Source organism: Pomacea canaliculata, linkage group LG5 (genome assembly GCF_003073045.1).
Source record: "Pomacea canaliculata isolate SZHN2017 linkage group LG5, ASM307304v1, whole genome shotgun sequence".
Lineage (NCBI taxonomy): Eukaryota > Metazoa > Mollusca > Gastropoda > Architaenioglossa > Ampullariidae > Pomacea > Pomacea canaliculata.
In genome coordinates this window covers 30,294,025-30,320,037 of record NC_037594.1, presented here as the reverse complement: position 1 = coordinate 30,320,037, position 26,013 = coordinate 30,294,025, and the positions used below count along the sequence as shown (strand labels likewise).

Here is a 26,013-nt window from a genome sequence, read left to right as displayed (position 1 = left end):
TTTGTCGTCGCATGACGCCCATCGGACGCCTGGATGTCACACTAAAAACGTAATTATATAAGAACCAGATGAGCTTTTAAACTTCATGCCACATGCTTTCAAAAATTATAGCCAGAATAACAAGAATAATAAAATAATTTTACTACCTAAGAGCCATCTTAGAGTAAAACTTTTTGTCACAATATATGCACGCTGCATGTGTACTGTCGACTATATCGTTAACTGTTCCGTAGAGCCGTGACATTGCAATGATAGTTATAAATGACCAACAAACAAGCGAAGTCTATGAAAAAAGGGGGCCGGTCATTTAATGACTATAAATTAATAATAATATGGATTTAAATAGCACATTCAACATTTTTTAAAGCGGAATTCACGATTGACGAGACTTGCGCTTGCGTGTCGGTACACTGTATGTGAGGTGCTTCGAGCTAAATGAGTGCCCGAACAGCGAAGTCTCTGCATATAATAAGTTAAAAAATGTCAGAATACAAGTTGATTGTAAATTTAATGATGACAAAATCTTCATTTTAACTTTAAAACAGTGGTTCTCAGTGTGGTCCGCGGACCACTTGTGGGCCGCATGCATGTCAGTACGTGGTCCGCGGCTGACAGTCATCATATGTCAGCAAAGTGATGTTTAAATCGCCAGATACACTAATTAGTCCAGCATTGATTGCACACCAGTTTTAATTGTCTCCATGGCCAGTTGCTCGTTGGTACAAAACGCTAGCTGACCAACCAAGTCTTGACGTCACAGCGCGAACTTTGCGTCATCCGTTACCCTTAGTAACGCAATGCACGTCCTTATTTGTAATTATTATGTGTACTTTCTGAAGAATGTAATTTAATGTAAACTTATTACTATACTACTGTCACAAAGATACATTTAGTTTTGAATTGTAATGAAACAAATGCGGCTAATTTAAATGTGAAATTCTCGGTACAGAGTGATTGAATTTAGGCCTCGGTGGGCCGATGTAGTTTTGATTTTAGTAAATTGATCCGCGCTCCGAAATACTTTGAGAATCACTGGTTTAAAAGATATAGTATAAAGAGAAAAATACCGAGGCAAAGCGACCGTTTTGGTTAGTAAAATGGTGGCTAAACTTATTCGCACGCCTCAGTTTACAAGATATAAGCAGATGAGTTTGTGAAATGACCTACGATCGAGCGAGTTGATGGGCAAAGGGAGTGTACTCGCCAACGAAGAGTTAGGACGCGAGGGAGAACACAGAGACGATGGATCAAACCTCAGAAAGTGTGCACTTTGTTGTTGCTGATTGGATCATTGAGTACTTTTGCCCTTATGTTTTAAACGATTTATGGATAATTCTTTCGTCGTTGATGAAGTTTCTCGAAATTTCATCGACGGTAAGTTTATTTTTTAATTTGTTTGTTACTGTTCCTCTACACCTCTGCTAAATGACGACTTGGATAGTAAATCGGCAGTCTGTTATTTTTGAAGACAGATAAATTGTAATCAATAATTTTAGTAAACAGTAGTTAGATAATGAAGAGATCTGTATCTGTGTTCGACCTTGCTACACAACTTCCTTACGTTTCCTGTATCAGATGGCAAGGTGCTCGCTATTTCGAGTCACGCTGTTCGTCCAGTACATTGTTTTTTCTTGTTTTGCATTCTCATTTAAGTTTTAATTTGTGTATTTAAAAACATGCCTTTTGGGTTCTTTGTCATCATTTTCACTTGGAGCTTGCCATGTAATGGGCAGATGGGTACAATCTTCATCATTAACTTATAAACAAACAAATGCATAATTAATATGTTAGAATCATTTTGTGATAGGCCTGTTACAATATCTGCTTGACACTCACCTAAACGTCATCAGTTCTTTTTAGATGACCGTTTTAACTGTGATAATTATTGCATTAAGTTTCACAATTTATTTCTCATTATGTGACTTTTGTGTTCACTGACTTTTTTGTACTAAGTGAAACACAGATACTCTCTTGTTCATGCTGCACTAAATAATGATTTTAGTGGCATTTCAGAGTGCTAGTTCCACATTCAACTGCTAGCATGGCCAAAAACTTCAATTTATATAATTCCAAAAATAAATCATATCCTTTTACAGAACTTTTCAAATAATGGCACTTGTACATGTCGTATTTATGTGAACGTGTATTACTAGCATGAGAGAGATTTGTGCTGTCCATGTAGTTGTTACACAATAGCAGATACACACATGAAGATCCATGGAGTTGACACACCAAAGAAAATACACTTTTGTATGGGAAAAGCAGAATCTTTTGTGGATTCCAAGGTCGGCTGATTGCGGGTGTGTAGTGAATGTGAAAAAAACCCCAACACAACGTGAGGTAGAGATTAGACAATGCACCTGACAAAAGAGAGCTAGAATTTTAGTGGAAAGTTCTTCTTGGGAACTTCCGTCCTCTTCCCTTAAAGACTAAAGAGGAATGGACTGATTTGACGCTAGAGGTCGCAGTGCTAGCCCTAGCGAGGAACATGGTCAGTCCGGCTACACCATCTTGGGAAAGATGTCTTCTTCAGTTTATTTATTGCTATAAATAACTTTCCAATCAACTGTTGTAAAATTTATAGTTCTTAATTTGCTGCAAGATATAGGTGAAGTGTTGGCATTTGCAACAATGAGCTGTCACCATCCTAAAGGGTTTTAAAAGTAGTGACAAGCGGAACCTTATGAGATTGGGTCTAAAAAGGTTTTGAAGCTATCAGGTCTGTGCCAGGGGTGTTACTCTCCGCTGCATTCACCCCCGGTAGATCAAAAGGCTGATGACGGTAGTTTGTTTTGGATGGGATAGGGTATTGGGCTTAAAATGAAGAAAAAAACTTTGATCATATACATTAAAGAAAGAACAGAACTGAAATAATAGTGATGTAGACAAGATAATAATAATATAATAAAGTTAACTCATATATCACCATATCCTGGCTCTGTGAGCAAGCTCATGGAACTTTTCAAACAATGAGACACACACATGAATACATTCAACTTAACATGCAGATGTGTTGTCTGTAGAATGCCATATGGGATGATGAAATATATGTAGCCAGCAGTTGCTCTCTGATCGCAATTTATTTTAAAAAACTAATACAGACTGTAAATGCTTGTATCCACATCACAGTTTCAGTTATAGAACAGATCAAGCAGGTATAAGTTTTTTCTTTTTCTTTTTTTTTTTTTCCATGGGGGACTATTCAGAGCGCTCTTTGAAAACCGTAATGTGTTTACAAGGGAAGCAGTGTAAAGCCACTGATATATTACTTTAAAAAATGAAATAAGCCAATATGGTACTGGAGAAGCAGTTCTGGTTATCATGTTAGGAGTGAATTATATAAATGTTTGAGCAAATACAGCAGGCTAATTTTTGAGTTGATAATTTGAAATCATGTGAATGTAACATGTAAAGTGCAGGTAAGGCACTGAAATTTTTGCAAGAGTAGATGTTTTGCTTAATAAGCAGCTTTTGTTGTTGCAGGTATGTTTGGCATTATCAGAGATCAACCTGGTGTTGTAAACAAGAAAGAAGTCTGTTTCCTTGCACTTTTTGCACATTTGTTTCATGTACAAAATCTAGACACATCACCAATGGATGAGGATGCCTTTGAAGACTTTTTCTCATCATTCAGATTGGTACTTGAGTGTATCAACAGGCTTGAGCTGAACATCACTGACTTCCCTAATCTAGTCAGTGAAGCAAAGATACTTCGTCAAAAAACAGTTTTGCAGGTTGTTTCCTTTGCTTTTTATATTCATTTCATGTACATGTGATGATTGTGATATATTTTTGTATAAGCGTTGATGCATGTATATGTGCAGATGTGTGTATATCTGTGTATGCATGTTTGTATTAAATTTGTTTGCTTCTGTGGTTGTGTGTGTGTATTCGAGTGTTAGCTTGATAAAATTTGTTCAAAGAGTCAGTTTGAGAACTCTTTCTCTGTGAGAATTTTTTTGTGTTGGGTTTAATTAAACAAGCACTTTCCTTTTTCTCCCTACAGACAGTCTGTGTATTGTGCCGAAAAGACCGCTATGATCTTGCTGCATTGATAAGTGAGAAGCTGTCTTCACTGTGTCCATATGGAGTAAGTTTGTAATGTTTGAAGGAGAAATAGTCTGTATAAAAATACTCCTTACCATTTTATTGTATAGTATAATATAGCTTTAAAACTGCTCTTATTGCACTCAGCATTATTCCTACAGTATTTCTCACATAGGCTAAATAATTAGCATTGAGTTTAAAGATGTTATCTTTGTCTGATTGCTATTGTTTAATAGGTGTATTCTCTTTGCAGGAAAAAGTCAACACAAAGATAGAAAAAATTCTTAAAGCAAAGCAAAAACCAAATTCATCCCTTGAGAAAGAGTCTTTTGCAAAATACATGGAGTCAGTTGGAAATTTCATGACCTCTGTCTACGAGACTTTCAAAACCCCCGTCTTGACTTTGGTAACTATATTTACACTAGTGTAGTAGGAAAATTAGTGGCTGTGAATTAGAGTTTTCAAATTTTCATAGGTACTGATGTAGTTTTCTTTGTAGCAGTCCTGTTGTACATTTTGAGTTTATATTTCAGAGCTGACAAAAACGAGTTCAAAAGCACTGTAAAAGAAATAAAATGTTGAACCTCACAGTGTATACATGCATATTTTAGGAAGAGTATATGGAACAAAGAAAATGTAAATGGAAAGTAGAATCTGTGTTATGGAGTAAGGAGTTTCTTATCCGTCTTTCCATCTTTATTTTAATTTCCAGCTTTAAAAAACTTTATAAAAAACATTTCTTGCAATGGTTTCTGTTATATAACATTCTGATGGGTGTCTCATTTGTTATCCCTGATCTTGCATTTCCTTGTGTTGTTTTTATTTTCTCTTACATGCTTTGCTGTGCACTATGGTTATCATACTTCACCTCTGTTACGATGTCTAGTTAAAACCCAGTGTAAGACTTCATTAACAATATAATTTTATTTCGTTTTTTTGCAGCTTGTGAATACATTTTCAACACCACCATCTCAACTTTCAAAGAGGTATTTATTAAATTTTGCTCAAAGCACTTTGGAAACATCTGTACTCCATGGATTTACATGCAGTCACTCCACAGCATTCTTGCAGATATCTTATTGCATACTGATTGACATTAGCATGGGGCTCAGTAATAAAAGTGGAGAAAGGGACAAAACTCAACAACTTAATAAGATGGGCTGTCATAGCTGCATTTTTAGACTGTGAATTAATCAAATTTAAAAAAATCAGTTATTTTCTTCCCAATAATTTCTAAACATAGCTGATTTCAAACTCATAAATTGCCGTTTTTGCTGGTGTCATACAGTCTATTTCACATGGCTTTATAGTGAAACAGAAGAGCCACTTGAAGGCAAGAAATATGTCATTGGAAATAACTCTTTGGTCAGAGTAATGACATCTGAATCTGTAGGTGGTTCACATCGGCTGATTTAATGCCTGTGACAACATATTTCTTCAACTTTACTCAGCTGTGGACTGAGTACTTGACCTCAGAGTGCTAGAAAAAGTAAGACAGCCAGGGAGAGGAGCAGTCCCCAAAATAAGTAGGGGTTTTGAACACCCTGCTTTCCCACACCCTTGTTTGTTACTTGCTATTTTTTTTAGGTCAGCTATACCTGCTACTGTATACTGTGATACGATTGTATGCATAAGGATTTTTTCTCTTAATTTCTGTTTGGTAGCTGCCAGCGCGTTGAAGCCGATTGTATCTCAATTCCCCAGTAGTATTTCTGTCTTTTTAGTCTTACGTTTATGTCATTTGTGAGAATATTTGTAAAACATTTTTCTTTCAGTCTTTCTTATTATTTTTCAGAAAAGTAACTTGCAAAAATTTGAAACGATTCAAAGCAAATAAAGATATGGTAACTAGCAACAGAGTAAACAAGAAAAAGCTTTATTGTAATCTGGAGCAAATACGATCACAGGTAAGTATAATTATTGCTATATCTTAGTGTAAAAATTTTCTTTGATTTGACTGGTACAGACTTGGTTAAGATTGAGTATAATGCCATTTTGCTCGTTAAAGTAAACATAGATTTTCTCTATAAGGCTGAAGAATTAATGTACAGTAATTTTTGTTGGGGGATGGGTTGGGTAGGTGAGAACATGTGTCTCTATACAGATTAAAAACTTCTTAATTTTATTTTTGCTGATGTTTTTTGGGGATCAACTGTTGTCAAAATCAATTCCCCATGTTTTGGTCTTTATTTAGAAGCTTGGTGATGTTTTGTGACCACAAACATGCTGTAGGAACTTTTGTTTACATACATGTTTATCAGTTTGATATGGTAAAATTAGTTTTGTTACCTGCTGCTTCAGTCACAGTTTTCAAGACCCTATTGACAACAGTGTGTGGACTTTACTGTTGTATGCTGCTCTCAGGATTGCTTTGGGAATTCTCAAATAATATTAAGACATAGACCAAATAACTGCATTACAGGTTACGGAAAAAGCAGTTTCTGCTGTTTATGAGCGCATGATGGCTCTTGCAGGAAGAGGAACAGAGTGAAGAAGGTACTAAAAGCTTCTGTCCTGAAAATGTCTGTTCAATGTAAATATATAAAGACTTTTAATCAAGGGTACAAATGCGAAGATATTGTGAAAAATATCCTATGTGAACTGCATGTTGTAATAGACACTTTAATTCAGAGTTTTAGTACATAAAGCATAATACTCAATGTTGATATTTCTTTGATTTTTAATTTTGAGTTTTATTATTCGAATGAAAATATATGATGATCAAGAATGTGTTTGCTTGTTTGTAATAAGTAGGAATAAGTAAAGAAAGTTGCCTTTACCAGGTTTGAGCCTTTTTTGTTTAGTTACTGCAAAGGTAACAGTGAGTATTTTATAAAGCTCAATATCCCCCAAAACTAAGCCCAAAGTACTATATATACACAAACGTGTGCATGCATACATGCACACACATGTACATATTCGAGTACCCCAGAAAAGCGACCAGTTGTCAACCCTGTCAAAAGGTCTCACATCCATTGAAATGTTGAAGCTGAGATAGAACAGTTCTCACTGTCATGCAACATGCCCTTTAGCCACTGTGTCATTAACTGCCCATATTAATCTAGTTTTGTTTTTAATTCACCCTATAGTTTTTCTTTCCTAATTTGTGAGCTTTTTTAATTTATCTGTTTTTGTAAATTAAAAAATATGTAGGTTTTTCTTTTACAAGGTATTTATGTTTTTTAATTTTCTAGTTTTGTTTATGTGTTATCTTTGTCTTGATTTATTGTTTTCAGATGAAATTGACAGCTGCATGGAAAGAACACCTAAAAAAGTGTATGTTCTTAGTTAAAAAAAAGAAATGAATGAACACAAATACTTGTCATGTTACCAAGCTCCTTTGCTTCAACTTACAATAGTAGTTGTAAAGGGAGAAAATTTTTTAACTAAAACGTTCAAAAGTGGTAGCCTCCCTTATCTAAGGTTCCAGGATTTCCTCATAAATTTTATCAACTTTGCCGTGATGTTCATATAATTTTTTGTTATTTTTTATGCAGACATTTATAGTTGTGTATGAAATATTTTTGGCATAAAATATCTTGGTTTAATATGGAGAATTTAAAGGGATTTAATCCAAATGCAAACAAATTTTATAGGCTGTTTTTTTGGCAGAAGATTTTGTGTTTTGTCAGTCAGCTATGATGGTTTTGTCGTGATTTTCATGTCCAAAGAATTATTTTTTTCAGCCCAAGTAAGTTTTCTCAGAGTGAATCGCCGAGAAGTACAGTTGATTTACACGATTCTGTTGCAAGTAGTCAAAGTGAATATAAAAGGACCAGGGGAAGTAGTAAATCGTCTGACAGCGGAAAAGGTTCTTCAGAACTGGGTCATCACAGAAATAAAAAAAGAGTTGAACCAGAGTGCAGCGAAAGTCATAGTCACATCGATGGCAGTGATAGTGACAGGAGTTATGTGGAGCCTGAAAGAAAGAGCGATTGGCTATGCACGGAACAGACAAAGTCATCAGGAGACAGTGTGTGTGACGACAGTGAGTGCAGAATATCTATCTATTCCTCTTCATGCATCAGGTTGCAGAGTCCACCACCGATGTTGATCGGCTGAAGCCCGCTCCAGGTGACCCCATGTCCACTGTGGGGGCACCAGCTCCCTTTGGGTTTGGCTGTCGACCCTCATAAGTCCAGTCTCCTGGTGTGCTTCATTACCTTCGCCATCCGTGACGAATACTCTGTTGTTAGTTTCTGTAACACGCTTTTTATACATGGTGGTGTTGTTAGCCTTACCACAACCTACTTTACCTGTAGGAGAGGTGTCCACCTTAGTCGCCTCTTAGGGCATGCCTGGCTGGATGGCAGGGACCCTATTTTTACAATGCTCGCTAGGCAAGCATACCACAGGGTCCCACAGGGGAGTGAGAGCAGTCACCGGCTGCTTATTTTTGTAAAGGGAGGAAGAGGAGAATGATGACAATACATTTATTCCAATGTTCAAAGTTATTCACAGTCTACTTAAAGCAAACATGCTGATCCCACATGCATGCATGCAATGGCACTCACAAATGTCTGCATGCACACACACACACATTCTTTAGCAAAGGTTTTTGCATCCTTCTTTTGCATGCCTTGAGCTGAACTGAATGTTCAAGACTCATTTGGTCTCATTAGGGATGCTGATTCATGAATAAGCTTCTTGACAGAAATACATTCTTACTTCTTTCGTGTTTCACCATTGTTTCAACTCTGTATGTTGATAGAGAAAGTGTTTATTTTGATTCTAACTGAATCAGCTGAAACTCATCTCACCACAAATGTGCTACTGTATATGGTATTATGTCACTACCTGCAATTTATTGTTAAATTTTTGTTCACTGAACATCATAACCCTTTATAAAAGTAGCAAGAGTAGCACACAATTTATTTTGGGAGTGAGAACATTATAAAATTGTCGAATACAGTAACACATTCATTTTTACAGTGTGTCTACATCTGTGTCACACATAATGTCACTAACCTCTAGAAAAGTATGTGTTGAGGCTGGTGGGGAGTTAACTGAGATAAGACGAACTATTTATTTGCAAATAATATTTCATTACATTAACATTACATTTTCAAGAAAATTTGAAGTCTTAATTTTTGAGTTAGAAGATATTTAAAATTTCATTCTCCACAGGTCTTGATGAGAGTCCTTCCAAAAGGCCCAAGCAGAAATTGCGAACGTGTCACAAGAAGCACCTGAAGTGGACAGCTTCAGAGGAGGAAAAGTTTTACCAAGCAGTGCAGCAGCATGGAGTGGGCAACTGGGCACTCATTCGCTCCCAGCTTGGGATGCAGCGTACCAACGTGCAGCTGAAGGACAAATGGCGTACTATTCTTCACACAACTTTTAATAAGCTTTGCAAAAAGTTTGGGCCTGTTTAATGGAGAATGCTTTATTTTTAAACCCTTCCCTCCTACCCTCTTGAAATTATTGCTCAGGCACACTGTTCTTTCTTCATGTAGCCTTAGTTGCCGGCTTGGCATAAAGCAGCAATTCCCCCCGACCTCCCTGCTAATTTAGCTGTGTTTGTGTGCACGTGTGTGTGTATGTAAAATTGTAAAAGTTTGTTTTCCCTTTCCCCACCTGCTTCTCATTTTAAGTGAATGTCACCTGTACTTTTGTTGCATGCAATCACGTGAGACATATGCTACCTTTTGTTCCTTGATTTGATATTTTTGTTGGATTCTAGGCATTTGGAACAGAAGTGGCTAATTTAAAAATAATGTTCATATTACCACGAAAACAAACTTGCACTTGTTTGACAAGTGTGGTACGTTGAACCAGCCACACCCTTTTAACTGCCGTGCGTGCCGAGGATAATTGGAAAAAAAATATAATCTCTTTAATAAAAGAGGGCAAAAATATCTTCAGTGCATGTGCTTGTGTGTGGGTGCATGTTTAGATGATGCTTTTCTGCTTTCATCTCTCACATCAGCCCTCATTCAGTCTAGTGTTTTGTCTTGTGTAATTATTACTAATCCTGCCAAAGTCCTCATGGATATTTGCAATATTATGTGGTCACACACTTCCTGTTAAAGTGTGCACTTAGTTCACCCTGTGAACTCAGCCAGACAAATAGAGAAGGGTGCAGACTGATGTGTGGGGAATGTTACATGCACTTCAGTGGCCGACTTACCTTGGATGTGGAAAAGTTACCAGAAGCATATTCATATGTAGGAGGGTAGACATAGAAGAAAGGAAAAAAAAACCAAACTGGCAGACAAGTTCACTTCTTGAATGCAATATTAAATTCCCTATCCTGTTTCTAGTCATTGGCCAGTATCAGACCTAATTTTAACAATGCAACAGGAGTGGAAAACAAGATGTTTGTGATGGGGTTTGGGAAGAGGAAGGTCGGTAAGCAAGGGGCCAGGGAGAGTTGGTCAGAACTGCTGTGACAGAGAAAAGAACCATAGAAATGTGAGGAAACTGTGTGGTATAGCGCATGCCTTGTGCACAGATTGAGGCACTTACCACTCGCTCGTGTCTGGTTCACATGGTGGATTAGAAAGTTGTGATTTCCCAGCTCACTAATTCAGATATCTTTCTGTCAAAACAGGTAAAAGAATACATGTTAATGTCACTCTTAAAATTTTGAAAGAGGCGCACCGATTGCATGCTTCTATTGCGTAGTTGCAGAGAGAAAATCCCCTTACTGAGACCAGGAAAAAAGTATTATGTAAAGTTCTGGACACTGACCCATTTTTCCGTGTCTCTGTTGTCAATAAATATAAAGATAAAGGTGGCAAACATTCAGATATTTGCATCTTACATCCTTAAGCTGTCTTTCACCTAGAAGCTTCTTTCAACTGAGAGATTCCCCCACCTTCCACCCCAACTTCACCCGCACATATGCACATGCACTCACACATGTATGCACACACAAGCACCCAAACCGCCAATCTGGCCTTCTCTCAGTGCATTTCCAGCCTAAACAGCTTAGGGTCTGCAGGGCTGTGGTCTGGCCAATTTCCACTCAGTGATATCATAATGACCATGTCCACACAAGTTTCCTTCAGAATTGCTCCCGATGGGTGGGGTGGTGCTGGTGGTGACCTTTTCTCTAGATGAGGCTCCTATATAAGTTTTTCTGATCTGCTGCAAAAACGTAAAAAAAAAAACAAGAACCAGAATGCGCACAACAGAACAGACTGCAAACCCGTTTTGATTAGCTTCCGCGCATTTTACTGGGTAAACTTCGGGTAGCCTCTCTCTCGGAAATTGTCAGACGTGGTAGGGAAACAAAATGGCGGACTGTTTGCTTTCCCAACTCTTTAACACTTAAATTGGAAACGCACGGGGTTCCATTTCCAACACTGTATTTCCGTCAACTCGTTGATAAAACAGCGGACAGCCTATTGAAGATCCGGTGAACCACTAACTGCAATGGGTTGACTATAGCTAGACCTGGGTTGAGGGAATTGCAGGCCTGTTTGGCAAAGGGAGTCGGAAGACAAACTTACGTTTGCAGGAAGTGCTGTCTGGAGCTTTTTAGAGCCAGGAAGTGATGGAATGGCACTGATCCCTTATATCAATCTTTACTGACCAACCCAAGACAAAGATATCTCGAAGGGATTGGAATTGATGTTTTTTCGAGGAAACGCTTGTACAGGCAGGACTTTTTCTGGCCATAACTATTCCAAGTTTTTTTGTTTTGTTTTGTGTCACTCCTTGAGAACGAGAAGATACTTTTGACTGTGTGGATCCGTACACGTGTGTGCAAGGAAGCCCCCGTTAGACGCGAGAAAAAGACAGTATGTTGTTTTCGTGCATGGGATGCGCAGCAAACCTCTGGAGGATGCTTCTATTGTGACACGTACTGTCATGCACAGAGTTACATCTTGAAGTGACAACAGAGATCACGTGATCCAGCAAATCTCAGTTTAGTTCGAGAACAACTAGGGGTCAGGGGTGGGCAGGATGCGGCCCCGAGACGTCTTTAGACTAGCATGTCTGTCAAAGAAGGGTACATGTTTTTCCTCTTTTTAAAAAAAATTCAGCCTAAGTTAATTTGAAATTTAATTTATCAAGTACAACAGTTACAAGTAATAATAATAATAAATGCAAAATTTGTAAAGCGCATACTCACACTCGAAGAACAAGAACGAACATGGACAGCATACAAAGGACAGGAAAACAAACAACATATGAACTATTAAAGAATATCCAACATTACTATCGAAGAATAAAATCAAATACATAAAACGCTAAGAGGGACGAAATAACAAGAACAGAGAGTAACATGATATTGCAAAAGGAAGACGAGCAAGGAAGGGTGTGACAAAGGACTAGCATTATGGGAAATGTTAGGAGTCATGTTTACGGAAGAAGTGTTTACAGTGCACGTGTAAAGGATTCAATAGCGGGGAGGTGGTGGATAAAGGGAGAGAGTTTCATTGTTTCACTGCACAATAAAAATCCTGTGGCCATATGTTGTTCTGGTGACAGGAAGAGTAAGAAGACGACCATCAGAGGAGGAGTGGAGTTGTCTAGCTGGGATGTAAGGTCGACTGTTGGTTGGTTTGTAGTGCTTCACGTGCACCAAGATGACCTTGTATCCACAGTACACTTTTCAAATTTTCTGCTTCTTCTGAGATCAAGAGTGCTGTCGCCTGTCTGTCATTTTGCAAGACCAGAAACAGATGTTTCAAAAATTCAGAAGAACGACCGTATGTGCAAACTGAGACAGTTTAATGAAGATGAGAATAATGGCTCCTGTCAACTGGGTGAAGGTCTGTTGTGCTACAATGGCTTGGCACTGCAGGAGCGGGTAGGAAGGGAGGAAGGTCCCTTCAAGATGACTACATCCAACAGTTCCTCAGACAAGCAGCGGTCTCAGGCCCCTTAATAACCTGTACATTCGTGGCAGCGAGTTTCTAGTTTAGAGAATGGAAAAGCCTTCAAGAACCTAAAACGGTTTTCAAAGCTCGGCTTGAGCAAAACTTATCATCCGTTGTTGAATTATGGAATCAGTGGGCCACTCCCAACTCCAATGTCAGCTTTCTTTTGAGACGACTTTCCAAACACATTGCACTCGCAGTCCTCAACATGTGGGCAAGCACAGAAAAACCTGAAGCTTGCGATGATTTGAGACTACAAATGAGTCAGTGGAAGCTAGAAACTATCAGGAATGGAGTACAAAGTAACGCCATTGATTACAGCTGAACACGTGATTTCCAAGTCAATTGTATGAAGTAAGCAAAACTTGGAGGTGAATCCTAAATTAAGGATGATTATTTCTGAAGCTAAATATAGATAAATCCAAACAACTGTAATTAAAACACATGTCTATATAAATATATCACGTGCTTGATGATCAGGATTGTGAGTTAGACACCGGCACGTGGCGGAAATGACCTTGCGCGTGCGTAGTGTATGTTTGGACAAAATATCATCCCGCAAAGAAAGTGGAGGTAATGAAACCTCCTCACAGCTTGATGTACAGTGGAACCTCGGTTAACGAACTTAATCCGTTCTGGAAAGCTGTTCGTTAACCGAAATGTTCGTTATCCGAAACAATTTTTTCCATAAGAAATAAAGGAAATAGATTTAATTGGTTCCCAGCCCCTGTTGACTCGCTATTTGAAAGTTACAGGCTATTATATATAGATAGGTATTTGTTTTAATGAGAACAGTTATAATGCAATATCAATGGAGTTAAATAAACATAAAACACCAATTAACGAAAGCATTTAAACAGAAAACTTGCCGTTTTGACGGCGTGGTTGGAAACAGGTTGTGGGGAGGAAGGGGTGGAATTACTGCTTTGATTCCCCCTCCATGAGCACACGTGACATTTATAAATCGGGGAGACTTCCTTTTCTGTAGCTTTGAGGTTGAAGAAAAAAAACTTGTCCAGTGTCTGCTCCTTCTGTCTTTTTTGTAAAACTCTTCGGTAATACGACATCACATATCCGACAGACGCATGCCACCTTCATACTTTGAAATCATTTCCTTTTTCAATTCATTTGTTGGCCGCTTCCTTGTCATTACCTCACTACTATTAATTGCTCTTAATCTTTTTTGGAGCCATGATTGAGGATTATCTTATTAAAATAAAGCACAACAATCACTAAATAAGAAGGATGCGCATAGATAAGGAACGACCGATCGTAACTGTCTCGAGCCGCGAATGATGACATGCTGGTCGGTCGCGTGTGGTTCACGTGGTGTTCGTTATCCGAAATTTTGTTCGCTATCGGAGACAAATTTTTAACGAAATTTTTGTTCGTTATCCGAAATTTTGTTCGCTATCCGAGACAAATTTTTAGCGAAATTTTTGTTCGTTAACCGAAAAATTCGCTATCCGAGGTGTTCGCTAACCGAGGTTCCACTGTACAATGTTCTAAGTTCTAAAACTCACACGATCATATATCAGAAACAAAACAAACCGCATGTCATTTATAACATTCAGCTGGGGAGTTCCGCCTGTATCTTGATAATGTAAACCTATCTGTTCATTCTTGATGTCATTGTATTATCATCCAACTGCTTAGGCAACATGATTTTGGACTGAACTTAGCCCTGTCATCCGAAAATAATTTTTAAATCAAAAGCATAGTCGTATGCGCTCCGATTATCGTGATGTCAGTATGCCTTGGGTCATAGGTCAAAGAATATGGGGATATAAATAACTGTACTGCTGATGATAAATAACACTAATGGAGCTAAATAACACGAACCATCCCTAGAACAAAGCCACTTGAGATGTTCATGAAATGACTATCGGCTGTTCTCCATCTGAGCATCCTGAGTGCAGCCAACTGCACGAGACTGGACAGCAATGGTGGGAACGGTTGGGGTGGGTGTTCATACTTATGTCATCCACTTTCCTTTCTCTTGGTCCAGTTCCTTTGGATTGGACTCTCTCCCATCTAGAACCGATAGTGCGTATAAAAAGCCACAGGTCTGTCTACGAGTTGAGGCTTAATATTGGGTAACTTTGCACTCCTAGACGGCTTTGCAGATGCAAGTCTTACAAATGGCGGTCCAGACCCACACATAGAGATGTCTGGAAGCCTGCGAAGTTTTAAATTGCAGGCCTTTTCACACCTTCAACGGAAGATGGGAGACACCGTTGGGTCATGAAGAACATTATAGGATGTCTGCACATCCTTGACAGCTACTGTCGACTGCATCGTTTGGAGGAGACGGGGCGGGGGCGTGGGCATGGGGAGGAAAGTTTGGACATTGCAGCGAGACCGGATGTGGCCCTGAAGAGCTTTCACCTTTTTGTTTTAGTGGCGACATCTTGTACTTCACTCACCTTTTATGTTTGAGAATAAAAATCGTAATGTGTAGGAGGCTAACCCGTACACAGACGACTGTAATCAATTCTAAACATCACTGATGGCAGACGTACCTCCAACGTCTACAACAGATATTAATAGCAACAGGAGGTATAATACATAACTCTGACAGTAAATGCATGTAGCAAATATTAATGACCAACAGTAAATGTCTAAAGGAAATATTAGTGGCTGGTCCCAGTTAAACAGGAAACTAAGCATGAAGGTTCTGCTAAGAGTGACAGGGCTCTCATAGTTTAGTAAAAACGCGTTGTCATTAAAATAAAAATAGAACAAATAAATTGAAACTGCAAATGTCACTGATGGCTGCAGCACAAAACGAATGCAATAATTTCGGTAGGATACTGAGGAGGCCTTGCATCATCAGCATCAGCATCAGCAACATCAGCAGCAGCATGTTTAATTTTTATGGCCTCGCGGAAAATGAAGCCTTGACTTCTTAACCGAGGTGAGAATGGTGATGTTCAAATGCTTCTGCCTAGCCAGCAGAACATAGCTTTTCACTCTGATATAAAGAAGTAGCATCGCATTATAAACTAAACCCATTCGTTTGAAAATGTGCTTCACCTTAAATAACTTTGACGGCAGTCGACTACTTGAAAAATTAATTGCTTTAGTTTTAAATGCTTTTTTGTTGACAGTAGTTTACATTACAATCATTTTCCCAATAAAATTAATTTCTGTCATTTAGATTTGTTTGGTTTGCTTTTTCTTGATTTTAGTTCCCTTTAAACAGTTCACTTTGCAGATATTTATGTGGAGTACTCGAATCTTTAACCTCATTCACTTAAGACCACAAAATGTTTCGTTTACAAGGATTACATTCTTTCACGAAGGAAACCGATTTCAGCATTCTCTGTTTCTATTGTTCTTCAAACCCCAAAAAGAGAAGAAGGATGAAGAGGCGGGCAGAACCGAAGAGAAAGCCCGAATCAGCATTCCTATGGTGCATTGTGTAGTAGCACCAAAGAGGTTGCTGGGTAGAAGATTGTCTTTCACCGCGCGGAACACCATTCATTACTGGCTGACGGGCCTGAAATCTCTGGCCTGCAAAATTGTTGTGGGTCACTTTGCTGGCATCAGATGGTGGCACCGAGCGCGGCAAGAAATAGGCGCTGAAAATTGGCGGGAGGCAGAGAAGCGGCTTCCGGCAGACGTCCTTTTGGTGCGGTGCCACTGGAAAAGGGAGACCATCATCTTCAGCTGATTGGTCTGCCCGTGAAACTACAGCGCCCTCTAGTGGACTGCGGGCAGCTGTCACGTTTTATCAAACGGCGCGCGACTTGTTCGTATGCACGTCGTGGCCACGTCTACGTCGTCTACGTCGTCTACGTCGTCTGGTCAAGCTGTGTTCCAGTCTCCACCTGTCAGCCGTAATTAACAACATGGCGGGCGCCGCAGATAAATGCTGGGAATTCTGCAAGCAACGTAGACCCTAAACCTTTGTCACGTGGTTCGGGTGGTTAGGGTTTTGAACCAGTCCACCTTCCCTAATACCGTAAAACAGATGATCTATGTTTACATCTTAATGTAGATGTACTATAGATAAACATAAGTAAGCTGATGGCTGTTAGGACAGAATGTGGGCAGAAAAACAGAATCGTTTCGTTTTCATTCTTTTCCAATAAACACATCTATCTCTAGTTCCTAATATGGACGTGTCACTCAGCTGGTAAAAGCAAGTCTCTTGTATCTTGGCTGATAGCACCACTGTAACACCGTATTTCTGTTGTTATAAATATAAATAAAAATAACTTCTAATGTTTTAGCATTGTTGCACTTTCCTCACTTTATTTCTACTGAGTTTTTTTTTTAATCTCTAAAAGCCTTCCCCTCCCTGGCTGGGCGATAAATGGAAATGAAAATGTTTTGAATGCAAATTCAGGTCTGGGTTGCTGTCTACACTGGTCTCATTTTATCAGATGTCTGAAGAGAGACCTTTTACCGTACTTTCAAAAGGAATTAAGGCGAACAGAGGTGAAATTGTGCCACAGGACATGACGGATGCCGAGCAGAAAGCATGAGGTATGAACAACATGCTTTTAGTGACAGTCGCACTGCACTTAGTGATGATCTGGAAACGAGGCTGCATGCATTATCCATCCTCCCACACACCCTCAGGGTATAAATCCTCTGTTGTTCACAAACATGATCATCGAGCATACATCAATCTGCTCTCAATGTTGAAGTATGACATAGAATACAACATCTGTTTTCAATAAACCACTCTCCACTATGGCGGCGGTCAGAATTCGCATGCCCATTGAATCGGTCTCAGATTGCACGCGCTCCAAATCAGCCTTACTTCGCATGCGCGGTTTTATTTTCTGTAACATCCGGAAAAATGTATGTAATGGCTGACAAAGAGTAGCTCTCACCAAAAAAAAAATCCCTTAGAAAATTTTGAATAAAACTACTCCTACTATTACTACTATTAACACTTCTCTGAAATTTAAAACTTTTCTAAACAAGTAAATATAGAAACTTCTTTTTTTTTTCACAAAATCATTCCAGTTCTATTTAGATGTGTTGCAAAAAGAAATATGAAGAAATTGCTGACAGGAATGAAAGTGTAGTGTATACAGTTTTATCTTAGATATCCAAGACACGTTTAGCTACAAGGTATACAACTATGAGGTGCACTGTGTTTCACTATAACAGATCATCTAAAGCAGGGGTGGGCAATTAATTTTCCCAGGGGCCGCATGAGAAATTGGGATGGTTTTAGAGGGCCGGACTAATATAGTTAACTCAGTTTTACCCAATACTGTATATATATAGTATATATACTAGCGGGCGGGCCAGCGGGCGGGCCGGTCAGAGACAGGAGGCGGGCCGCATGCGGCCCGCGGGCCTCCCCTTGCCCAGGTCTGATCTAAACAGATGCTCCAAACATCCAGTGTTTAACATGAGAAATGTGCAACTAGCCCTGTATTTTAGTGAGAGCCCCGTGAAACTGTCAGCACTCACTGCACATTTCTTAACTCAGACACGTGACAGCCAAACCAAATAATGGCGTTTTAACGAGATTACACCTTGCGCATTTGTCTTGTACTAGTTTTTGATCATTTAATATTTTTTTTAAAAAGTGAAACTAGTGAACAGACAGATCCATCAAAAGCAAATGTCATGACTTGCAGGCGGAGGTGAACAGCAGGAAAGGTGGTTGTTTTGCGCAGTCAGATGATAAACATGGCGGCCAAATGGAATCAAATTTCCGTCAAATGGAGAGCAGGACAAGAGAAGGGAGAAAGGGAGGGAAGAGGATCGAGTTATGATCAATAGATTTTTGTGGTACAAGCAGAAATGTTCGATAACCGAAATATAAAAGGAAGAAGGCTGATCTGGCTTTCCACTTTTCTGCAAAATTTTCTCCGCATTGTACTTTCATCGTTTGATGGCCTTCCACGCAGTCTGGCCTGTCATCACGTGAAGCGCCTTGCGCGCGCAGACAAAAGACACCGATCCGTGCGCCTGTCTTTCTCCGGCTGTGCGTGACGTCGACCGGAAATCGTCTGTTCGCTGACTTCCGGTTCATTCGTTTTGTGGACATCCGGTTGTCGTTCCGGACTGTTTATGGCCTTCTGTTGGAGAGAAAAGCTAAGTTGTTTGTGTCTTTTTTAGCGCAGGGCATCGCACAAAGAAACTCTAGGGGAGGGACGTGGGACAAAGAAGGGAAGGGAGGACGAGAATGACGATTATGAAGACGATTGAACGACGATGCAAAGAAAAATTATGTATGCCTCTTTGGCACTTAAGCATAAACACCTAGCCTAATAGAGGTGCTTGTGACACATATATATATATTGCTTCAACGTTGATTGATATTTGATCGTCCATCAAGTGCGTCAGGGAAACGTCTTTGCCGAGATTTGAAAGTGATTCTGTCAGCGACCTTAAAGACTTCCAGTTGGAAGATGATGATGATGACGACGATGATGGTGATGATGGTGAGGAAGAGCGTGAGTGACAGGCTTTAAATGGTAGACCTGTTCCATGCACAGGATGCATGCCAAGGCGAGTCCTGCATCAAAGCACCAGCGGAAGATGCAGACAATGGGATTAGTGAGTGCAGAGGAAAAAGTGAAGCGAGGCGGAGACTGCAGGTGTGGAGGTGGCCGCCACTTTGAAGTCTGATGGTGGCCAATCGTCCGCTCAGACGCATTTCTTGAACAGAAGCATCCGGCATCGGTCATCGTCGCTCTTTCTTGCCTGTCATTGTACTGGGTGTCTATCATTCTTGCTTTTTTACTCTTCATGCGATCTGAGTACATCAGGAAAAAAATCTCACGATTTCTTCCCGGATATCGGAGGAATTCTCGGGAAGGTGGTAATCCGGTAGTTTTCTGGGAAAAATTTCTATAAATACTGAAGACAAAGGTCCTCTTATCTCTAGAACAAGAAAGAAAATAAATTTCCTGATTTCAAAAGTTTCAGCGAGGAAGTGAAAGAGAGAGAGAGAGAGAAGAAAGGAAGAGAAAGCAGAGGCAGTGACTTAAACCAAGGCGAACTCTGTAACCTACATGTACTTGTGTAATTTGTGATTATATGGATATGTGCATGCGTGCACGTCCATCACTACATACGTATCGAAATTCCTATTTACTTTCACGAAGTACACATAAGTGAGTTTTGGTCAACTATCTATTCCTTGTATGTACTAGTATTACATCTATACTGTGCAGGAGAGTGCAGTAGTATTTAAATAATAATAAAGAGCTTTTCCTGTCACCAAGGGACGAATACACAAACACGAAAGTCTGTATTTATATATAGCAATAATATGATAATTTTATTTGACTTGTGTGGGGTTGTAATGCTGGGTGAGTGAGGCGTGGCGCAGTCAGGTCTATGATGGACCAACAAACAAGAGAATAGAATCCACGTGAAAGACTAGGCACAGTTGTTGTCCTTGATGGATGGAAGGATCGATCAACTTGTTTGGCTAATTAGATCACAGGGACAAACATCCCAGTTATTGCAAATAATAACAGCCATGCTGACTACCTAAAGTATATTCCTAGTTCCTTTTTTCACTCGTGTCATAATCCTTCCGGTGCAGAAGTTGGACAAAGCGAGATTGGGAAACATGAAAGGTTTCTGGGGCCGGAGGACTCGGGTATAAAAGGTTTCTATCATCTGGGAAATGAAAGTTTCCTTTTCTGAAGCTAAAAGGTTTCTATGTTTACAGGCATGACCAGCTTATGTTGTCTCAACTATGAAAAATTTCTGTGGTCTCAGACACGAAAAGTTTCTCAGTGTCTCAGGCATGAAAGGTTTCTGGACTGGCAAATCTCGTTCTGCTTCGCCGGCAACAGCAGCGCCAGCACCAGCGTCAAGAACGGCAGCCACAACCCGCTCCACCAGGTCGATGAACGATTTGATTCGATTTCTCACCACAGGGTACACTGTTAAATTGATCGACTGGCTGCCACACCAAAGCTTCAAGGACCCTGCACTCGCAGCTTGCTGAGTGTGGAAAGAAGTCACCCGCTGGGCCACAATTTATCTCATCTGCAAACTTCGCCGAAAGGAACCACGCTTTAGACAGCAAAATGAACGACTGGAAGAAGGACTGGAACTGCTGGCCTACTCCTACAGGACCGGGTGTTAACTCGTCTAAACAAGGACAATACCGCCTTCACCCCTTCACTCTTCTGCTTATTATACTTGATTCCACGTAACTCTGTTGTTGTAATTCAGTCGGTCGCTTAGCAACGAAACGGGGGATGGTGGCAACTGCTTATCCCGGAAAATCCAGGAAAATACAATGTCGTCAGCACACATACATTAAATATCTACACACACTTCACTCAGCCTAAAGTGGTTTTCCCGAAAAATGTTCTGACTGGACACCATTCATTATGCTTTGAGTTCCATTAGCTCCGCGGAGACTTGGATTAAAACTAAATGCGCCATTCTGGCCGCGACCTGTCGGCGAGTAAAGTAGTGGTTCGAAGGGATCCTAACAGAAGTCGTTGGGCTTTCCAATCTTCCGGAAGCTAGCTTCTGGTTGAATTTCCTGGAATTCCACCGGAATAACGACCGTTTAAAAAAATAGGACATGATTTCTTGCAGACAGATACGGATGTTATCTCAATGGGATTCTTTATTTCCATCATCTCCACGACCAAAATTTAAAACAAAACTGAGATGAAATGATGGCCACCAATAAACAACTCCCCCACCTTTTCAATAAATAAGCCAGTCAGTAGAAAGTGGAGAAGGTGGGAAGACACGCTCCACACAAAATATACTTTCTCCTGTAGGTTTATGAGTCTCGGGCTCTATAAGACCTTCCAACGTCCTCACAAAAGTTGGCTCTGAGACAAATGAAGGCTTTAACACCTCACCCCCCGACGATCCTAAGGTCACGGGACTGGCTTAACCCTTTACCTTTTAATGACTGTCTTGGAAAAAGTTTTTCGCAACTTTGGGAGTCGCAGCCTTTGCTTGCAAACACCATTTTAATGCATCCCTCAGCGCTGACCAGTGTCTCTCCTACAGACGGGGGTCATGCCAGAGTGAAGGTTGGCAGCGCAGGGGTTAATCGAGTCTGTCCATCTAGTCCCGAACAAATTTAGGTTACAATGTCGGACAAATTTTTTCGCGTCGCTAGTGAATGAAAGATTTGGAAAATGTGGGTAGGAAGGATATGAGGGACTGGGTGGGCTGGGGCGGGTGCGGAGGCTGTGGAGAGAATACCGACAGTCATTAAGAAGCAAGCACCGTGTGGATGTGTAAGTGTCAATAAAACCTCGCACACACAGGTCTTAAAACTGTCATACAGCTTGTTTACTTTCCAAGAATGAGATGCCCTGTCAGGGGAAATGGAAATCTCTAGGAGGAAGGGAAAGATAGAACACCATATAACTGCTGACGGACCTTAGACAAATTAGAAATTTCATCTCATCCACATCTCTTGCTTTTTAGCCAGCATCTAATGCATTTTATTTTAATCCTCCTACTCTCCCCCACGAATTCCTCTCTGTAGTGGTCCACAGAACGTTTTCTACAAGACGGAGACGTCATTCAGATGTCCATCTATCTTCTACAGTACTGCCTATACTCTGTTGCACTTTCAACAATCCGATGTGATTCTCTGAGAAATATCACAATTAGCGATAACTGTTAGCTATAGATATAGATAGCTATATTATTTATAGTTGCTATATTATCGTGAAGTATTACTTTTTCATTTTTTATAACTTAATAATGTGTTACTGTACAAATAAAATGTCTTGATGGATGTCCATACAGCCGTATGCTAGCTAGTAACAGACTGAAGCATGCAATAATATCATTCATACATACAAGTGCCAGCGATTACAGGATGAAAAACATACATGTTATTCGCTTTGCTTATATATTTTCTTATCGACAGGAAACTCAGATTCACCCCACCTCCCGATGCTAAAATTTTTGACAACCCCTCATTAAAGCACACTCTTGACTTTCGGTGAATAATGCTCGGAAGCTTTGTTTCCACTATTCTAAGTACTTTTGATGGAACTTGTGATTTATATATTTTTGTTTCCTATGTCCCAAAGGTCGTGTTTTATAAGATTCCGAATTCAGATGTACACACGTGTCCATACTCTACAGTGAACATTGACTACAGCTCGCAGTGTACTCCACCATTTATACTCACCTGTCACAAGATGTGTTCTCGTCAGGTTCTTTCTTGAACTGCTACTTGTAAGATTCTTCTTTCACTTGACCTAGCAAACCCCTAAAACATCTTCTCATCAACTGAAAGGAGCGGTTCTTATGTTTCAAATGTTTCCCCTATTCTTTTCGACATGGAAGAAAATTCGTTTGTTGATTTGCTCTTGGTTGACCTGGTGGATCTTCCGTGATCTTTCCACTAGAAATTAGTGGTTGATTGGGAGAAAACAGATAAAAGAAAAATAAAAGAAAAGAGGTAAAAAATTTGTTGTAGATGCCCTTTTTAAATAAACAATAACCTGCACGCAAACAGACAGAGGAAACAACAATCGCATTACAGTCAGTAATTACTGTGTTCCGCTCGGGGAGAGGCGCAATCTTCAACTCGCCCAAAACAAAGACGAACTTTCTGGATGTTAGTCAACACCGCCAACTTCCCCAAACTTTTAATCCAGGTTTAAAAAAGGCACAGCACTGAGTTACATGACAGTAGATACACATCCACAACAACCACTGTGCGTGTCGGGACCAACATTGTCGACATCACAACAGTTCCCGGCGAAACGCGTTAATTCTCGTTGACAGTAAAATCGAAGCAGGGTATCAGGGAGGGCATCCACAGTTGCCATCTCCAATGGTCCTCAAGAACTTGCACCCTGCTAAGACCTTCTAATGGGATTATGGGTACGGGGGACCTGCTGCCCTTAGTGCAAAGCCAAATAAAAATAAGATTTAGGGCCTCTTGTTTCTTGCAGCTAAATATAGGTTTATATATATATACAGAAGCAATTAAGTTGGACACATATGGAGAACAATATTAAATACATGTAAAGGACATTCGTTGGGAATATGACGTAACTGGTAAAGTTAGTTTGAAAATGTGTTTTTCAAGCACAAAAAAAAAACCGGAGAAAAAGGAAGGCAGGAAAGAAAAATAATGAGTGAAGGAAAAACATAAATACACTAAATTATTTGTATGCAAGTTTATTGTGTGATATTAAACAAAATTCTCTTTGCCTATGCGGCATATCTTCCGTTTCAAAGAACATCAGCTTGGACAAACACAACCTTTGAGGAAAACAGAAGAAAGAAGAATGGGATGAAATTTTTGTAGAGTCGTCGGGGTGTTCCCGGGTCTTTTAGCACACTTCATTTGAGGATATTTACAGCGCATTTGCGCAAAGGGAACCGCAGATCATTGCCACCGAACAAATTCTGGTGGAGTTCATTTTGCTTGGCTGCCAGGAGCTGGGCAAACGCGAACTGCGCAAGTCTCTCCCAGGTCACGTGATCGAAGAGAGGGGAGAGAGCGATAGCAGGAATTTTTCCTCAGGGAAAATTGCGATTCCCTGCTCAGCGGGACAGGTCCTTTCTTTTCATTAAAATGAAAGATTATGAATATGCGCGCTGTGGGACTCGGCAAGAATAATTTCGCGTGATTAGAATCTGCAACGCCAAAGTCGAGGTAAGCAGGCGGAGGGAGAGAGTGGAGAGAGGGAGGGCGAAGAAAAAGGTGGCACGAGGAAATGAGTGGTAGAAGAAAAAGGTAAAGGGTTAGATTGGAAAGTGGCCGGACGGAGGATGAATGGGTTTTAGAGGAGTGAGATTAATTGCTGTGACGGAGAAGACTGTTTGGTGAAGCAATCATGGAGGGTTATTTGGGAGACATTAAGCGAAATAATGTTTGGACGCGCACTGGCGAGCTTCACCTTATCAAAGCAGGAAGGATGACCATATCGGGATTTCCGCAAAGTTGACCCGTGTAGGCCCACAGGCAGCAAGATGAGACTCTAGGGCGCAAAAAAGTTCTGGCATTTACAAAGTTTTAGCGAAAGGAAGAGATTTTGCTTTTAGTTTTTTTGTGTTGATCTTTTGGATTTTTTTGATATCCTGGACGGCCACCGAGCTCCAGGGATCGAGTGTTTTAAGTAAAAACGGGCGCGTGTGTATATTGTGTTTGTATGTGTATGTATGAGTGTGTATATTGTCTGCGCATGTAATGTAATGCGTATATGTATCTGTGTGTATCTGCATGTACGAGTGTAACTAAGCACGTAAGTGATACTTATATGTGTTTGTGTGTATGTGTATATTTATAGTCTGTATGCGTTATTGTATGTGTGAAGTGTTTCCTAATGCGTGACATGTTTTCTCCTGCATGTGCGACCTGTGGTCATGTATGTGTGACCTGTTCCTCCTCTTGTTCCTTCGGGTTTCAAGGCAGGTCAGAGCTACAAAACAGGGTACGCACCTAGCGTCTGTATAGGTTATACACACCCCTGTGAACCCACCCTAAATCAGCCTGCCCACTCCCACAAAGAAAACCACATACACACACATATATATACTTACCCACATATACAAAGATACACATATACATTTACCCCAACACCTACACATACCATATGAAAACAAACTTTCGTAGACGCGGCTACCTTGGGATGAGACGGTACACCCAACTCACCCTTTCTACTCACCAATTTCCGGTTTCCCCTCCATTGCGTTGTTTTGGGTGCACAATGCACAGCAGGATGGGAACCTCCGAGGCTGTACAAATCATGCTTGGGTCGGCACGTGCATTCCCGGGCATGGCGGATCTTTGAGCCTTAATCATGGCAGCGACAGGAAATGTAAAACACGTGCGAGCATCAGATGCAGGAGGCAGGCCGAGGTTGCTAATTTGTCTGTCTCACAAGGGCGCTTTGATTGCACTCTAGCATATCACAGTGGGTCCTGGGAGAGAGAGAAAGAGAGAGAGAAATAGGTTGTTACGAACTCTGCAATCTCCTCATGAATGCAGTATTTATGTCCAGGAAATAAATCGCGCTTCCATGGTAGTACTAGTTGTACTCCTATCACGACCTGTGTTAAAGTGATAATAAATGTTATCTTTCACATACCAGACAGCAGACAATCAGATGAAACTGTGAGACAGTTTAAGTGACTGAGCTTATTACTTTTTATTTTAAATTTTACTTTGTGAAGGATATTAGTC

The 26,013-nt window shown here is 40.2% G+C and overlaps 1 protein-coding gene across 4 annotated transcripts; it reads left to right on the top strand.

Moving 5' to 3' along the window:
• The first annotated feature begins 790 nt into the window (after positions 1 to 790).
• LOC112563829 lies at positions 791 to 10,795 on the top strand. Of its 4 annotated transcripts, none has more exons than XM_025238198.1 (10): positions 791 to 1,374; positions 3,484 to 3,734; positions 4,007 to 4,090; positions 4,301 to 4,453; positions 4,990 to 5,033; positions 5,843 to 5,954; positions 6,470 to 6,543; positions 7,284 to 7,323; positions 7,734 to 7,738; positions 9,175 to 10,795. In XM_025238198.1, exons 1-7 carry the CDS (start codon positions 1,326 to 1,328, stop codon positions 6,536 to 6,538), a joined length of 762 nt encoding a protein of 253 aa, XP_025093983.1. In that variant the 5' UTR covers positions 791 to 1,325; the 3' UTR covers positions 6,539 to 6,543; positions 7,284 to 7,323; positions 7,734 to 7,738; positions 9,175 to 10,795. The 4 variants fall into 4 exon arrangements, with proteins under 4 accessions (XP_025093983.1, XP_025093982.1, XP_025093985.1 ...); XM_025238197.1 differs by having other exon boundaries at positions 792 to 1,374; positions 7,734 to 8,035; XM_025238200.1 differs by having other exon boundaries at positions 792 to 1,374; positions 6,349 to 6,543.
• The last annotated feature ends 15,218 nt before the right edge of the window (positions 10,796 to 26,013 follow it).

Excerpts from the sequence above, each read along its gene's own strand:
- LOC112563829 (XM_025238198.1), top strand. The coding sequence starts at position 1,326 with ATGGATAATTCTTTCGTCGTTGATGAAGTTTCTCGAAATTTCATCGAC. Across the intron at positions 3,735-4,006 it reads GTCAAAAAACAGTTTTGCAG|ACAGTCTGTGTATTGTGCCG; the intron begins GTTGTTTCCTTT and ends TTCTCCCTACAG. Across the intron at positions 4,091-4,300 it reads CTTCACTGTGTCCATATGGA|GAAAAAGTCAACACAAAGAT; the intron begins GTAAGTTTGTAA and ends TTCTCTTTGCAG.